Source organism: Pelodiscus sinensis, chromosome 21 (genome assembly GCF_052426305.1).
Source record: "Pelodiscus sinensis isolate ZL-2025 chromosome 21, ASM5242630v1, whole genome shotgun sequence".
Lineage (NCBI taxonomy): Eukaryota > Metazoa > Chordata > Testudines > Trionychidae > Pelodiscus > Pelodiscus sinensis.
This window is the reverse complement of record NC_143072.1, coordinates 19,626,555-19,643,650: the sequence shown is the minus strand read 5'-3', so window position 1 is coordinate 19,643,650 and position 17,096 is coordinate 19,626,555. Positions and strand designations below refer to the sequence as shown.

At 44.1% G+C, this 17,096-nt stretch overlaps 2 protein-coding genes across 5 annotated transcripts in view; both read left to right on the top strand.

Moving 5' to 3' along the window:
• Window positions 1–970: 970 nt before the first annotated feature.
• C21H17orf78 (chromosome 21 C17orf78 homolog) lies at window positions 971–11,635 on the top strand. 4 transcript variants are annotated; one of them, XR_016347655.1, is made up of 7 exons: window positions 971–1,108; window positions 1,269–1,447; window positions 2,677–2,786; window positions 8,582–8,692; window positions 9,133–9,263; window positions 10,533–10,643; window positions 11,501–11,635. XR_016347655.1 is itself a non-coding variant. In XM_089772133.1 (7 exons), the coding sequence occupies exons 2-6, from the start codon at window positions 1,390–1,392 to the stop codon at window positions 10,629–10,631; spliced, it is 483 nt and encodes a 160-aa protein (XP_089628259.1). In that variant the 5' UTR covers window positions 971–1,108; window positions 1,269–1,389; the 3' UTR covers window positions 10,632–10,643; window positions 11,501–11,635. The 4 variants fall into 4 exon arrangements, 3 of the variants coding, with proteins under 3 accessions (XP_089628259.1, XP_089628260.1, XP_089628261.1); XM_089772133.1 differs by having other exon boundaries at window positions 2,677–2,760; XM_089772134.1 differs by having other exon boundaries at window positions 972–1,108; window positions 1,255–1,447; window positions 2,677–2,760.
• Window positions 11,636–15,553: 3,918 nt separating this feature from the next.
• Window positions 15,554–17,096, top strand: part of TADA2A (transcriptional adaptor 2A) — a 37,745-nt gene continuing 36,202 nt past the window's right edge. The window contains exon 1 of the mRNA XM_075904786.2: window positions 15,554–15,719. The gene's annotated coding sequence lies outside the window, so the exon portion shown is untranslated. The remainder of the gene's footprint in view (window positions 15,720–17,096) is intronic.

Below are 17,096 nucleotides of genomic sequence, written 5' to 3'. Positions count from 1 at the left end.
AGATTTGTTGTTTTGGCAAAGGCAAATGAAGCCATGATTTAAATGATCATTTGCCTTTGCCTATGGGTCTAAACTACATGCCTCTTACGACAGAGGCATGTAGTCTAGACACAGCCCTAGAGTGGAGCACCCACAGGGCCACTCGAAGAAGAAACTAAAGTTAGTATAGAATCATAGGACTGGAAGGGACATGGAGAGGTCATTTAATCCAGTCCCCCTGCACTCATGGCAAGATTAAGCATCATCCGCATCATTTCTGACAGGTGGTGTTCATTTAACCTGCTCCTAAAAATCTCCAATAATGGAGATTCCACAATCTCCCTAGGTAATTTATTCCAGTGTTTGGCGATCCCGACAGGTGGAAAATTTTCCTAAATCTCCTTTACTTGCTTCTTGTTCAATCATCAGAGGTTAAGAAGAATAATTCTTCTCCCTCCTCCTTGTACAACTTTTTGGTACAGTACTTGGAAACAGTTATATCCCCTCTCAGTCTTCTCTTTTGCTGACTAAACAAACCCAGTTTTTTCATTCTTGTCTCATAGGTCATGTTGTCTAGACCTTTAATTATTTTTATTGTTTTCCTCTGAACTTCCTTCAATTCGTCCACATCTTTCCTAAAACATGATGTCCAGAGCTGGACACTAAACTCCAGCTGAGACTTAATTGGTGCACAGTAGAGCAGAATAATTATTTCTTGTGTCTCACTTATGACATTCCTGCTAATACCTCCCAGAATGTTTGCTTTTTTGTTTCTTTGGTGGGTTGGTTTTTTGTGCAACAATGTGACACTGTTGACTGGTGATCAACAGTGGTCTTCTTGTTTCATCTTCGAATTCTAGAAGGTTTTTGGATACCATGGTGATGAATATCATATAAGAACCTAAAACAGAACAGAATAAAATGTAGTATGTAGCAGGCAGGTGAAAAACTTCTCAGCCTGCTCAGCCAGCTAAGCTATCTTATTTAGGGCAGTGAAATTCACCCCAGTAAGGCAAAGGTCTTTCTTACTAGTTACACCCCATTCAGATGCTTTACATGGGGCTTATCCTTATGTAGTGCATTGGGTCTCATGCAAGCTCTATACACTGAGGGAAAATTATACTCAGAGGTAAGTTTATTCAGGTCAAACAGTAAGCAAATCCTGCACCTCTCTTAACTGGATCAAAGCAATTATCAATCTAGGAATGGATCAAACTGCAATGAATAAACCATCTTATTTTTAACTCTCCTGATAAGTAATCAATATTCAAACAGTGAGTTTTAAACAGGAACCGGAGCTGTTACAACACTACTCTTTACCAACCAAAGCAACTAGACAGGATTCATGAGTGAAAGCAAAAAGAGTGAAAAGGATTTCATGAACACAAATATTGTATTCATGTCAATATTATGGACACAATATTAGTGTTTAGTTTACTGTTTATCTACCACAGCTTCAGCCCAAAAGGTAAGTGGACTGCTTTTTGTTTGCAGAATTCTAACAGAGCCAAATCAAAAGTGTACAGGGGTCTCGGACAGGTCATATTTATAAATTATGTTAATTAATTAATGTTTAGGTACTGCTCTGAAAATATCACTTGTTGAAGGCTTTTAGAAATGAATGAGAAAAAAATAAATAGAATGCCATCTCCCATACTCAAGGATTCTCAAAAAACTTTCTAGACATTCATAAGGGGGCTTGCTACATAGCCAATATGCTGCAGCAGCTCTAAACTCAGCAGTTTCATTAATTTTGACCATTTAAATGAGAGGGTGAAAACATAAGGAGATAATCAATGCAAATAGTGCCATAAGAGCTTTCAACTTCCCTGAGTCACTAACAACAATATGGAGAAGGAATATTTCTTCCTTAAACATACCATCTCAAGACTAACACCTACAGCTAAGGTATTTCAAAGTTGCTAGTCACAATAGTATCTCTGTGTCAAAGAACTGACAATTTGTGTGAATAACATTTTGCTTATGTAGTATTTACAGCCTCAGGTTTATGCAAAACAAAACAAAAAAAAATCAACCAAAAATACCTCTACCCAATTTAAGCTATAGCATGAGTTTGACTGGGCCAAACTGAAATATAAATTTGGCAACATATCCCTACTCTTTAATGACCTCAGAACCCTTTCTTAAATGATCTTCTGTATTACTACTAATTTGAACTTCTAGTACAGTTGAATTAACAGTGATGATGAACTGCCATGCAAGCAATCTTAAGACCATACATAGTAAATAACTCTACTCCAGTATCAACTTTCTTTCTTGATTTTATTTATTCACAATGGTGGCAGTATATTAGTTTCACACTTTTATTATCTATAACATTATAAAATCCCTTTCAGAATAGAGCGTGTAGAGCTCAAACCAAACTCTTGACTCCGAAAACATGCACATAGGAAGATCAGGGAAAGTTTAGCTCTGGATATACATTTTCACCCACTTCCACATCTACAGTATGCTGATCCAAGACCCCAGATCCACACATTTCTTCTCCACTTCCCAAATTCACTGTAAATTTGTCATAATCTAGACTTTATTAATCAGAACAATGCTAATTGCTATTAAAGTTGTGGAGAAAAATAAAGAGGGTAGTTGGATGTCATTTTTTAAAAAACCACATGGGGTACAAGTTGGAAAATGTACATATGATTAGAATCTAGTAATCTGTCCATTCCAACTCAGATCTCAGAGATTATGACTGCAGTGTGGAAAATTCTTCAGAAGTACAGTCTGAAAACACAAGGAGCATGAACATCTTACTGCAAGGTAGGGAAGTTAGTTGGAAGAGCAAGGTAAGAGCAAAGGAGGATTCATTTATTATAAATATATATAGATAAGTTTGTTATAACTGGGAAAAGTCAAGTGGTAAATTGCCTGCCAGATGCCAAGACTGCATATCTCAAGAGACATCTAGACAAACGTACGTGCAGTGGTGAGGATCACTCAGCAGTCATGGTACATGTAGGTACCACTGACATAAGGAAAAATAGGAGAGAGTTCCTGGAGTCCAAATTTAGACTGCTCAGTAAGAGCAAAGTCCAGAATCTCCATGACAAGTGAAATGACTCCAGTTTCACAAACAAGGCCAGAAAGGCAACACTGCAGGGTCTCAATGCATGGATGAGATTATAATTTAGAGAGAAAGGTTTCAGATTTATTAGGAATGAGGGAATTTTTTGGGGAAGCAGGAGCTTATTCAGGAAGGATGGGCTCCATCTAAACCACAAAGAACCCAATTGCTGACACACAAAATTTAAGCTTGTAGAGGATTTGTTTTTAAACTAAGGAGTGAAGACAACTGGTGAGGAGGTGCATAGGGTATGTCTACACTGTGAAGCTATTTTGGGATACCAGAAAAAGCTATTCCGCATTTTTTGAGCAAGCCCATTATTTTGAAATACAACAGGCTCGCTATTCTGATGTTCCTGTAAACCTTGGAATAGTGCTTTATTTTGAAATTACTTCGAAAAATGAGGTTTACAGGATCTGTCAAAAAAGGCTTTATTTTCAACAGATCCGTGTCTAGACTGCCTTTTTTTAGAAAAATCTCCGTTTTGAATGAAAGCGGCAGCCATGTTTATGCTAATGAGGTGCGGGATATTTAAATCCCTGCTTCAATAGCAATTTCAATGTGCCTAATCTACATCTCTCTGTCAACAGAGAGGTGTGGTCTAGACACATCCTGAGTAAGTCACGCTGGTGGGGGAGTGGCACGATAGAAAGAAAGCACTGAGTCAAAGTAAAAATCAAACTGTACCAGAGAACATTGATAGACAGAAATACCAGGCTTGAACAAGCATGCATTTATCAGTAGAAATTTAGTCCCAACCACTTGAGCAGGAGGATGTTGGTGACTGTGAAATGTTCACGGACATTAGAGAGACTACAAGGACAGAAAATGCAATGTGGAATATTTCAACTATTGTTATATTAACTGGCTTTGTATCTCCCTCAGTATGGGATGCAGAGGTGACATATCTGAGGAACTATGATAGACTGAGGTATTAATAGAGGTTTTTGGAACAAACTGATATATTAAAAGTCACCAGTACCAGATAGTATTCACCTAAGAGTTCTGAAGGAACTCAAATATGAAATTGCAGAATTACTAAGGATAGGGAAATTATTGCTTAAATCAGTTTTTGCGCCAGATGAATTGTGGATAGCTAATGTGGCACCAATGGTTTAAGAAAGTAGTTGCCAGGATCAGCTCTGGAACCTAACTTCAGTACCAGGGAAATTGGCTGAAACTACAGTAAAGAACAGAATTATCAGACACATAGTAAAATATGGTATGTTGGGAAATAGTCAACACGTTTTACAAAAGGAACTCAATCTATTAGAGTTCTTTGAGGGGGTCAACAAACATGTGGACAAGGGAGAGTCAGTAGATGTAGTTTATTTGCACTTCTAGAAAGCCTTTGACAAGGTCTCTCACCAAAGGTTCTTAAGCAAAGCAAGCAATCACCAGGTAAGAGGGAAGGTCCTCCCATGGATCAGCAATTGGTTAAAAGGAAACAAAACAATAGGAATCAACGGACAACATAATGAAGAAAAATAAATGACCAGGTCATGGTATCCGGTAGCCTAGGCAGTTGAAAGGTTTCCCTGCCCAAACCGCCAGGCAGGGCCCTGCCCACACTCCACCCCCAAAATGCCTTTTGTAGTTGTTCTAGGGGTGGAGTTTTGCTGCCTCCAGCAACCACCTTGCCTGTGCTCCAGGTGGGGAAGCTGGAGCTGCGTGCCCTCGTCTTTCTCCTGGTGCTCCAGGACTGGGGCTGCACCGCGTACCTGCTTCCCTCCTCTGGTGCTCCCACACCACGTGCCCACCCGCTCTCCTCCCCATGGTTGGGGGGCATGTGCGTGCGGTGGAGCATGTTGTCCTGCCTCCGGGGGGACACAGACCTCAGCAGAAAGGGTGGGGCTAGAGATGGGGCTGGGGTTTGAGTCCCTTACCTCTACCTTCACCAACTACCCATGGGCCAGGTCCTTCAAGGACCTGTACTGGGATCTGGAAAAGGGAATAAAGTAAATCAGTGGTTCCCAAACTTTTTGGCATCACGCCCCCCTTTCTGATTTTTGAAAAACCCTCAGCCCCCCCCCCCCAAATAGCAGCAAAACTTGTTGAGCAAAAAAGGAAAAAAAAGAAAAAAAGGAACTGAACAGGGAAGCAAAACTTGATGGCGGGGGGAGGCTGGGTCGCCTCGCGCCCCCTCTGGAATTTCTTCACACACACCCCAGTTTGGGAACCCATGCAGTAAATAGCAAGTTGGCTAAGTTTGCAAATGATACAAAATTACTCAAGATAATTAATTCCAAAGCTGACTGTGAACAGTTACAAAGGGATCTCACAAGACTAGGTGACTGGGCAACACAGTGGTAGATGAAAGTCAACGCTGATAAATGCAAAGTAATATACTTTGGAAGATACAGTCCCAACTACCAATACACAATGATGGAATTTAAATAAGCTGCTACCACTCAAGAGACCTGTGTCACTGTTGAATGGGTCTGAAAACACTTGCTCAAAATGCAGCAAGTCAAAAAAAGCTAACTATGTTACGAACCATTAGGAAAGGGATAATAAGAGAGAAAATGTCATAATGCCACTAGATACATTACACCCATGGCACACTGAATACTGCATGCAGCCATGGGCAACACAGTTAACACAAAAATATAACTAGTGTTAGACTGGATACAAAATGGGCAATTACATTAAATGAGCATTTTGTAGTGTTTTAAAAGAATAATAGTTCAGGAAAAGAACCTAGGGAATGGGTTACACAAACTGAAAATCTGGTCATTTTTCCTCACTGTAATATTAACAGTTGTGTGTATCTGTGCTTGTGTAATACCATAATGTTCAGAACCAATTTGATTACCTGAACTCTTGTTGAAGAGAAATACTAAATAATTTAGAACAAGGACTTCCTAGTAGTTATATTTTTCCTTTCCTATCTCCAGAGTCTGAAAAAACACTGACAAAAGAGGAGCTAAGCAGAAACCATTTAGTCGTCACCACTTTGCAATGCTCTGATCTGCTTGGCTCCATACAAGTAAATCTCCTTTACTCACAGAAGATGTTTGTAAAAACACTATATAAACCAAACATTAAATGTACCCTCCAAAGCCTGAAAATCATCATGGATCCAAAGGAAAGCATTTCTACTGGCCACAGCTGTCTTTTAACAACAGAGGTTTATAAACAAAGGTTTCTGACTGAACTTAACCTTACAGGCAAAGGTAAAAAGCAAAAAAACCCAACTTTGTTCATTATAGCATATTCTTATTAGACAATCTTATAAAGCAGCCACTGTTCTTGTCTGTCTGTCATGGGATTTTCAACTTGCCACTCCTATGCACACGCCAACGCGGCTACCGCCCCTGCAGGTATGCTCTGCCGCTGCCTCTCACCACTGCCTCCCCCCCGCCACCAGCCTGACCATGGGAGCTGTCACAGGTGAGCCTCAGCTCATGGAGGAGGGGAGCTGGTTGCGTGGCACTGTGGGTAAGAACATGCCACAAGCAGACCTCCGTCCTGCCATAGGCATGCCCCAGCCCATAATACTCCCGACCCGCATGGCCGCCACCGGCTGCCCTGCCAGCCCAGTGCTCTCCCCCAGCCAGTTATTCTCCCCAGCCTGTCTCGAGCATCCCCTGCCAACCCTGCTCGCCCTCTCACCTCCCCCCCCCCCCGCCGTGTAAAAAGTCAAAAATAAAGTTTTAAGCTAGCAATTTAGGAGAAAGATTGAATGGCTAACAGCAACTAGCTTCAGTCATACTTAGCCATCCAATCTTTCTCCTAAATTGCTAGCTTAAAACTTTATTTTTGACTTTTTGGTGCACTCTTAGAAAGATTGACTTTTAAAAAAGTTGTTTTTATATTTTTTAGGCATGTCAAAAAGGCATAATGTTAGGCTTTATCCACAAACAGTTGATACCTTGCCAGCAACAAAAGGATTTATGAAAACAAAATATCTCTCAGCAGATACATTTGTAAAAAAAAATTAAAATGTATTTTAGTATTATAAAGTCACATTATTCTAAGATTCAATTTTATTTTTCAATACATAAGATACAGAGGTGAGAAACCACTTAATTGTGCAATGCTAAACATTAAGGAAGTAAATATCCCTCCTATATCTTAGCAGCAGTCAGTGTAAGGTCAGATTATCATGACATCTTATTATCAGCATAATATATAACTATAATTACTATTCATAGTATAATAATCCAGCTCTTTGTTTGATTTTGTTTTCTATGCTGAATAGTCTGAGAAAAGTGAACTGCAGGCTTGCCCCCACCCACTGTGTTCCAGGGATCTTCCAATAGATTTTAGAAAGCTCATTCTGTATCAAGCCACATACACAAAATGAATTGGTTTTCTTTATAATGGTCCCAGTTACACTAATTCCTACAGAGCTGGGGAATTCTGTTGCTATGCAGTAGTCCACAGACACAGTTAAACGTGATAGTAGTAGACGGGACAGCATTGTTTTAACTGTGACCCCAAATTGCACTACAGGCGTGCAAAAGCCCAAGTGTGTGGCATAATGCACTACCACATCTAAAACACAGTAAAGTCTCAGGGGGTAGCCGTACTAGCCTGTATCTGCAAAAACAACAAGGATCCTGTGGCACTTTAGAGATTAACAGATTTATTAGGGCATAAGTTTTCACGAGTAAAACCCACACGCAACTTCACTGCAAAATCTACAATCCAAAAATCTACAATCCAAACTTCAGCAAAGGGCAACCAAGACTAGTGAGCAGGCCACGAGTCACCCTCCTTCATCTCAATGGGCCACATATTTGCAAGTGGTGGGCAACTTGCAGCCTGTGGCCCACTGGGGTTCCGCCAGGAGCCCAAGCACCCTCTGTCTGCCCCCTTCCCTCATGCACCTCTCGTGCACTGGAGCCCCACATAGCCTACTCCTCCCTCCCACCCCCCAGCACTTTCAGAGTGCCATGAATCCGTTTATTCATGCTCCATCCCCACTCCTCCTCCTCTGTCCCTGAGCTTGAATGCTGCAAATGCCTTATATTGTGCCCACACTAAAGCTAAAAGCTAAGGCTTTGCTTCACACTGCTGACTCAACATTGCATAACAAAAGACTTCTAAATTTCTGTTCTGTAAGGGTACAGGGCAAATATATTAGACTATCCATGCTCTAGCCCATATCCCTCCTCTGAACAGTGTTATAAACCTAATTCAGAAACTAATCCAGTTTTATGGAGCAACTTCCATATTCTGTGTACCCCAAAAGTGCTTTACAAAGCAATTAAGAAATATGGCTATTGGTTATTACAGGAACTGCACAACAATAGTTTATAGTCTTAGTCTTAAAAAAAAAAGTTCTCAAATGAAGGAACATTGGCAAAAACATCTCAGTACATCACCATGCCTAACATTACATTGCAAGATACCGGTATTCAGTTACAAACTGCCTAATATTTTACCAGTTGTCGGCAATTATGCCAGTGCTTAGTTTTCTCTAGTCTTTGAGTTGCTTTTCTTCCCTAACTTGTTTACATAGATAAAAATGTCCTTCAACTGGTTTTAAACATCTCATTCTTTTTACAGTGTTTCTGGTTGGGATATCAAATTGCATTATTAAGGCAAAACGGTTGGAGCTTGACATTTCTGCAAAGCAACTGTATGCCACAGCTGTAAGCCAACAGAACAGCAGCTCAGGTAGTAGAAAAAGTTTTCTCTGCATAGTCAGCACTGAGATGCTCAGCAACCAAGAGCGGCAACATATGTAAGCATGGGAGAAGGAAGACAGTTTTTAGATCCCACACACACTATGAAAACTTGCAAGATTTGTGTAACAACTGTCATCTTTCTTCTGCAATTTTGCTTATTTGTATTGGTGAGCAAAATTTGAGCACTATCTTTCTCTCATTGGAAGTATGCTCTTGCTTTTTATCTTTCAATTAAGCATGAACCATTCTAAAATGATATATTCAGATAAGGATGTCAAAAAGACTAAGTGTTAATGAAATGTTCTATCAGATTTGGCTGTACTGCGTTACTGTCCTAGATGAAGAAATCCTCAAACGATGAATGAGGAACACGCTGTCTTCTGCATTTTATCTAATTCAGAGAGAATTTTTTTCCATTTCTAATCACAGGCATAGAGGAAGACAAGATGCTCAGACAAAGACAAAGACAAAGCATCTATTTCAAAGCAGCAATTACATGCATCCTGCTACCTTGTGCACTAGCCTTCATTGTGTTTGTCATATTTGAAGTTCCCATTCCAGTAAGTATGCTGAGCACCACAGCCCCTTATGACAATTTGCAAAGGATATTTTATCGACAGTTAAATATCATTTAAGTTTTTCCATTGTTATAATAAAACATGCGAGGATCTGAGTTTAAGGGCCTTTGGATCCAGTGATACAAAGTTCAGTTCTATGAGCTCATGCCTTTAAAAGAATTGCTAATTTCTGTGATCCACTGGGGTAACCACTCTCTAGTGAAAGGGTCTATGACCTAAAATGGCATAATTGGAACTCTGCCAAAACAAGCAATTCCTCACACTTAATATGAATTCCTACCATGACATGTTTTGCCTGTTGCTAATAGAATACAGGCAGTCCCCGGGTTACATGGATCCGACTTACATCGGATCCCTACTTACAAACGGGGTGAGGCAACCCCGCACTAGCTGCTTCCCCCCAGCAGACCAGGGAGACGCGAAGCTAGCGCTCCCCCCCAGCAGACTAGGGAGACACGGAGCGGCTTTTCTCAGCAGACACCTCAGCTTGAGAATAAAGGATTGAGGGAAGTGAGGTGTGGGAGAATAAAACTGAGCTCTGGAGAAATGTTTGGCTAGAGTTTCCCCTACAATATGTACCAGTTCCGACTTACATACAAATTCAACTTAAGAACAAACCTACAGTCCCTATCTTGTACGTAACCCAGGGACTGTCTGTATACAATCCCTGAGCACAGTTGCAACCTTGAGATTTCATATGAGATGCAATCAGACACACAGGTTATTCAGGCTCTCTTTTGGATTGTGGGAAATTTAGGCTTATCTGTTGGACTGACTCATTGCTCTCCAAACCTGCACAGACACAAACAGCACTGTGGGGGTGTTGCATTTAAATCAAAATAGGAAGGAAACAATTTTATAATCTTCTGTCACAGTTTTGCAGTGACATCACTCAAAAGGAACCCTCTTGACTCCAGGAGAGGAATAGTTAAGTATTTTCTAAAGGTAGAAGAGGAGAAAACAGAAAAGACTTGCAAGAAAAGGCAGGTTAACGTGGACTCTCTGTTGTTTTGTAGGCCCTAGATTTAATTATTCAAAGATCCCCCGCAAGAGGGCATATGCCATGCTGCAGATGTCTGGGGCAAAAGCCACATTGTTTCATGCTTTTACACTCTGAAGTGCATTCTTGTCAAAATTCAGATTAGTCTTTCTAGAAACGAATCATCATTATGCTAGCTTCAAATTCTTGGTGTTTTGGTCTGTCAACGTCTTTCCTACCAACCTTCTAATGGCTTCTGTTTCTTTTCTGAGCGTCCATGCCTTCGTTGGAGCCGGCGATGCAACTGTATTCAGAAATGTAAACGGCATGAAAGAGAAAGCACAGACATCCCAAATTCTGTATCATCTTAAGGACATGTCATGGTGGGTCACAAAAAGGGAACCACAGAGTTTTTTAAATGTAGTTCAGTAACAATTATTTCATTTAACAATACAGATCTCCTTCAACCCTTAGGCAAAGATCAGTTCACATTTAAAAAAAAAGAAGCTGTTATCCACTTGGTATGGCAGGGGAGGGAGGAGGGAGACTTCTAATGCTGTTCCCGCCCCCCAGCAAAATCTCTTACCTCTCATTGGCCAATCTCTCAGTTTTGGGCCAATATGAGCTGAGAATTTTTGTGGGAGCAGAGGCAGTGTAGGAAGCCTTCTCCCTTCCTCCTCATCCATCCCTCTTCCCCTTTCCCTTCCCTCTCATGCCCACAGCAGAGCCATGTGGAGCTGCAAGCAGCCTGCAGCTGTCAGTCTGCCTTCGGTTTCTGCTGGTAAATGCCTCCTAGCAGAGCCTGCCTCTGGCACCCTAGCCCCTCCCTTCTCCAACCCTCTGCCCCCCCCACTCAAACCCTTTGCCCCTACTGTACCTATACCCCCTCCAACCCTCTGCCCCCCCTACTCAAACCCTTTGCCCTACTGTACCTATACCCCCTCCCAGATCTGGCACCCCAGTCTCCTGTCTCAGATCACAATCCCCTCCTAGCCTAGGTCACATCCCAAAATCCTGCATCCCAGTCCCGTCTTCTTCACCCAAACTCCCTCTGAGACCCCATTCTCCCTGCTGCACCCCAATCCCGTATCCAAAGCTCCCTTCTGTACTCAACCTCCATCCCAGACCCCTCACCTCCTCCATTAATATTCTGGAAGAGTATGGCCTTCAATCACTTTCCAAAAATCTTGGAATGGTCCCCCGTCAAAAATTATTGACCACCCCTGTTGTATGTTCACAGATGAATGGCTGAAGGCAACATTTGAAGCCTGCAAAAGAGAACACACTTCATTTCAAAATCTTGTGTAAATAATTAAATGCCAAAGATCTGCAAAAAATGAATAAAAGTGGCCTTCTAGCCTAATTGCGAAAAGAACACTTCCTCTAAGCAATCTAGATTCTGTCTTTCTAAATCAGCATCACCCATCCTCCATGGGGACATACAAAATTTCAGACAAAATTAACATCACAAGAGGCATAAAAACATGTCACATTTGAATAGTGACAATAACTTTTTTTTAGGAAGTTTTGGTTGTTTGGAAGAAGCAATTGCTACTAGCTACAATACCAATCTTACAGAAAATAGGTGGACACCTCTGCAGAGCTTACTGCATGACCAGAACATAACAATATATTTGAAAGCATGAAATATTATTTAGAATAATCAGTGCATACATATGTGTATATAAAAATTTGTACAAATTTGCCTTAATCTCCGCGAGACCTTCGGACATCAGATGCAGTCATAATAAATAAAAATGTATTTGACTGACCCAGAAGAGCGATGCTGCAGTAAACACGCCCAAAGTGATCCTGGTGTTACGCCACTAGAATATTACTGTGCTACAGGGGATAAATTATGAAATTTTTCTGGCACATGTGTAACCATATTCTACAGGGAGTCTCAGCTGTGTCATTTCTAAATCCCAGGTCTTTCTGCAAAACAAGATTCACTGACTCCATTCAAATCCCTCTGAGTGCCCCCAATAGCCCCCTCCACAACACAGATAACATAGTTGTCAAGTGAGTACAAGATGACCAGAATGTAACAAACACAGCATTAGGAAGCAGTCAGGGAAAGATCACAAAGGCTCTAGACTGCAGATGGATGGGAACGGTGCAGGGAGGAACCTGGGAATTCATCAATTTAGGAAGCTTATTTATGGACTACTACAGAAAGTGGAGATTAAACTCCTCCATTGTATATTTCCACTGAATTTAGCAGTGTCACACCATGAAAGATTTTGTTCCAGAGAACGGAGGTTAGTCATAAATGTATTTGTATTATACAAACTGTATTATATAACTAGGAAAATGAACTATAAATGCATTGAAAAACATTTGGGAAAGTTCTGGAACTGACAGGAGTTTTATTATACATGATGTGGAATTTCCAAATTCCAAAAGGAATCAGTTTCAAACAGCAAATGCAATAAATTGTGCTGAGCAGAGAGCAGGACTAGAACTACTCACAATCTCTATTTCTCATCTTCATCTCAAACCTTTGGATCACTGCCTGCCACCTACATATCCACCTTCATGTCATCCTTATATCCTGTCTCATTCCTCACTCTTCTTCCTAGCCTATTCTCACTCTCCATCATGCACCTTCTTCTGTACCAAGACTCATAACTGTCATCCATGTCACCTTACTAGATCACTTATGAAAAGTCCTGGCAGAGTCTATCATGAAGGGGTGATGTACTGGTGTTTAGCATATTTGCAGGAACTGTGTGTTATTTTTCAGCTAAACGGATAATAGAATGACCATTACCAATGGAAAACAGACGCCAGTCCATGGAAAACATTAATTACTTGTTATTCCACTGACACAAAGATACACAGGTTTTGGAAAGGATCATTGTTTTTTGGTTTGGAAGATTTCATTAAAACAAACATTTTCTTCTTACCAAAGTTTATGGGCTATCCTCTCCCCCTTTTGATATCTGAGCATCCATATCATTCTTTCTAGCACACATTTGTGCATTCCTCTGACCCTTACAGCAACATAACATTCTGCAGAGATTAATGCTGCCTGTAATACGTAAGTCTTTATGATTTAGGGAAAAACCTCCCAAATGTTATTTAATCCAGCTCTATCTTCTAAAGTCTGTGATATACTTGCTCTCAGATATGTAAACTCATATTACTAGGAAGTCAAAAGGTGACAATATAAGTATCAGCTTACTTAATTAGAGCCCTGTCTACATGAGAACTACATCAATGTAATTACATGGATGCAAACCCCTACTGTAAGTGGTTATCATCAAGTTCCATTCATTACAATGGAAACAGGAGACTCATGTATGGTCATTTATGCTACAAATATAGACAGTTAAGTAAAGTGGTTGCAACAAAGCAGTACACAGATTCTAACCCAGATTCAAAATTGTGCCAACATGTAGTACAGATAGGATCTTATCCCTATTTTATAACATGGCTAAATAAAATAGCCACGTGTCACGTGTCTGCTGTTTTTACAGATTATTCCTCAGATAGATGTACTAGGAAGTAAAATTAGAGCTGAGATCCAGGCCAAACTAATTTATCTGCCAGACAGAATTAAGAGTAATTTAGTTGAGTGAATGCAGAATAAAAATTAAATAAAGGGCAAGCATTTAAATGTTTCACTTGTAACATGGATGTGACAAAGTGGGGGTTCCATTCGCTCTGTCCGCTTTATGTTGCATGTAATTTCTGTTGTCCTGCACTGTAGTAACTTTGTGTGTGGATCTGTTTCCCTGGGCATAGCACCAGTGCCAAATTGGAGATGGGAATTTTGGGTGTGACTCTCACTGAGGGGAGGCTGACCAGGCTAGCACGGTCACAATGGCCCAGGTTCACTGTAAGGTGAGCCTGGAAGGGAGATGCAAACAGGTGACACCTTAAGCTCAGGAAGCTGAACAAAGGAAGAAGTGGGGCTGCCTATAAAGCTGGGTCGGGCTGCGGAGTGAGTTAGTCTCTGCTGGCTTAAGATACAGGGGGAGGGCCCTGGCTCCAGGCCCCCCTTTTCCTCAAGGCGGATTGTACTGTCTGCTTTTGGTTCCTGTACTAACAAATATGTTTTACCTTGTATCCCTGAGAACTAATGAACCTTCTGTTCTACCTGCTGCCTGAGAGTCACACCTGGCTGCAGATGAGCGTGCAGGGACCCCCATGTTGCAAAAATAAATATAAACAATAGCCTTCAAATTAATATAAATTGAAGCTCTCCTGCCAATGAAGAGACCCAAGTAAATCTGAACTCTTTATGTATTGCCAAGGCTGCAGCACAGAGGGGGAGGGAGACTGGCCAGACCCCAGTTTCATTATTTAACAGTGCTAGCAAAAAGAAACTATTTACCCATAATTATTATTCTGCAGCTTTGCAGGAACTACACGTTGCCAAAGTCCAGAGACGAACCTTGGTGCCTGCAGATGGTTTTCAGGCATACTTCTAAACACAGCCTAAAGGGTGCCTTGGTTTTACAAACAAAACAAAACAAAAAAGCAAAACAAACAAATCTTCACCACAATCAATGATGTCAAACTCCACAAGCCCCGTGCTGCCAACGGGGCGACCCCAACCCCACCGCTCCTCTTTCTCCCCCCCACGGTGCAACCCCCCACCCCACCACTCCTCCCCCCCCCACAGTGCAACCCCCAACCCCACCGCTCCTCTTTCTCCCCCCCACAGTGCAACCCCCAACCCCACCGCTCCTCTTCCCCCCCCCCACAGAGCAACCCCCAACCCCACCGCTCCTCTTTCTCCCCCCCACGGTGCAACCCCCCAACCCCACCGCTCCTCCCCCCCCCACAGTGCAACCCCCAACCCCACCGCTCCTCTTTCTCCCCCCCACAGTGCAACCCCCCAACCCCACCGCTCCTCTTTCTCCCCCCCACAGTGCAACCCCCCAACCCCACTGCTCCTCTTCCCCCCCCCCCCCCACAGTGCAACCCCCCAACCCCACCGCTCCTCTTTCCCCCCCCCCCGGCTCCCGGCTCCCGCCTCCTGCAATGCGGCCCCCAACCACACCGCTCCCCCCCCCACAGTGCAACCCTCAACCCCACCGGTCCTCCCCCCCCCAGTTCTCGCCTCACACAGTGCGACCCGCAACACCACCGCTCTTCCCCCCCCCCCCCCACGGTGCGACCCCCCCCCCCCAGCTCCAGCCTCCCGCGGTGCGACCCCGCTGCCCCTTTTCACCGTTGCGAGCCCAACCCCGCCCCCTCTCACGCCAGCCCTCCCCTCACAGCCTCCGTGCCGAGGTCGACCCGCCCCCGGCTGCAGTGCCACACGCCACCGGCGACGTGACCCAAACCCGCAAACGCGCGGCGTGAGGGCACCAGCCTCACACACCCCCGCCCGCCTCGTGAGCGCGCACGTACGCGTGCCCAGCCGCGCCGAGCCTGAGCACGTGGGGACGGCCGCTGGGACTGGAGCGGAGTCGGGCTCGGGGCCTGAGCGAAGCCGGCGTGAGGTGACGAGCTGGGGGCAAAGCGGGCCGCGAGCCCGGGAGAGACCATGCGGCGGCGGGGCGGGGTGGGAGGGGTGAGAAGTAGGAAGATACCAAGTGAAGCGGAGAGGGGGGCGCGAGCTTAGGCAGGCGGTGGCTGCGCGCTCCCAGCCACCTCAGATGCGCGCTCTGGCGAGAGCGCGGCGCCTCCCCTGCTGTTCCGTTAGGGGGCACTGGGGTAAACCGCCGCCGCGTGGACTTCAGGGGCGGGGCTTGCTGGGGTGGGCGGGGGAGGGGCGGGGCTTGGGCGGGGGGGAGGGGGAGGGCAGTAGGGTCCCTACTGGTTCCTGGAGGAGGGGTTGGGAACAGTGGTCCCAATAAGCCCGGGGTGGGGAACCTTTTTTTTTTGGGGGGGGGGGCACAGACCCATCAAAACATCAGTTGGGGGCCACACACAAAAGAGAAGCACAAAAAAACCCTCTTAGTGTCCTGGCCCCCTGAGGAGAAAAAAAAACCCTCCCAGATGTAGCCCCCCCCCTCAGAATCAGGGGGAAAAAACTCCCCTCAAGCTTCTGCCCCATGGGGAGGCCCTAGGGCCAAATTAACTCCTCCGGAGCCTGGGGCTACTAGGGTTTGTTTGGCAGGGCCAAAAAGGAGGGGTTCAGTGTGCAGGAGGGGGCTGCCAGGAGCGGGCTGGGGGTAGGAGTTCGGGTTGTGGGCAGGAGGTAGGGTGGAGGTGTGGACTGGGGTTGAGGGAGTAGGGTCTGCAAGGGTGGAAGATGCAGGAGGAGGATGAAGATGCAGAGTCTGGAGGGGGGGGTCTGGAAGAGAGGGGGTGCGTGGGGAGGGTCAGAAGAAGGAAATAAAGGTGAGATGATGCACAAGATCAGGAAGAACTCTCCCAGCATAAGAGGCAGCATGAAAGAAGTCTTGCAGGCTTAGTCATCTCAGTGAGCCACAAGATTGTTGTAACCAAGACGATTTCGTGGGGTAGGGTAGTTTTGCTAACTGTGCTTCCCTATCTAGCATTTGCAGGGGCGCCGATTGAACTGTAGCAGCATTTCGATCGGAGGCAGAGGACATGCACGACTGTCACAGTCAATGTAGTGTGCACTCTAGAGATGTTAAATTGCGGTTAATTGACTAGTCGAGTGGTTGATGGAATTTCCATCGACTACTCGATAGGCACTTCTGCATTCCTCCTTTGAAATGCACAAGAGCCCTGTTGGGGTTTTTGTGCATTTCAAAGGAGGAATGCAGAACTCCGCCTGCAGCCGGGGCCAGTGGGAAGTCCCACTGACTCTGGGCTCCACACTGCGTGTCTGCTTTGAAATGTACAAGAGTCCGCAGCAGGGACTCTTGTGCATTTCAAAGCCATGGAGCCCAGGGTCAGCGTGGGAC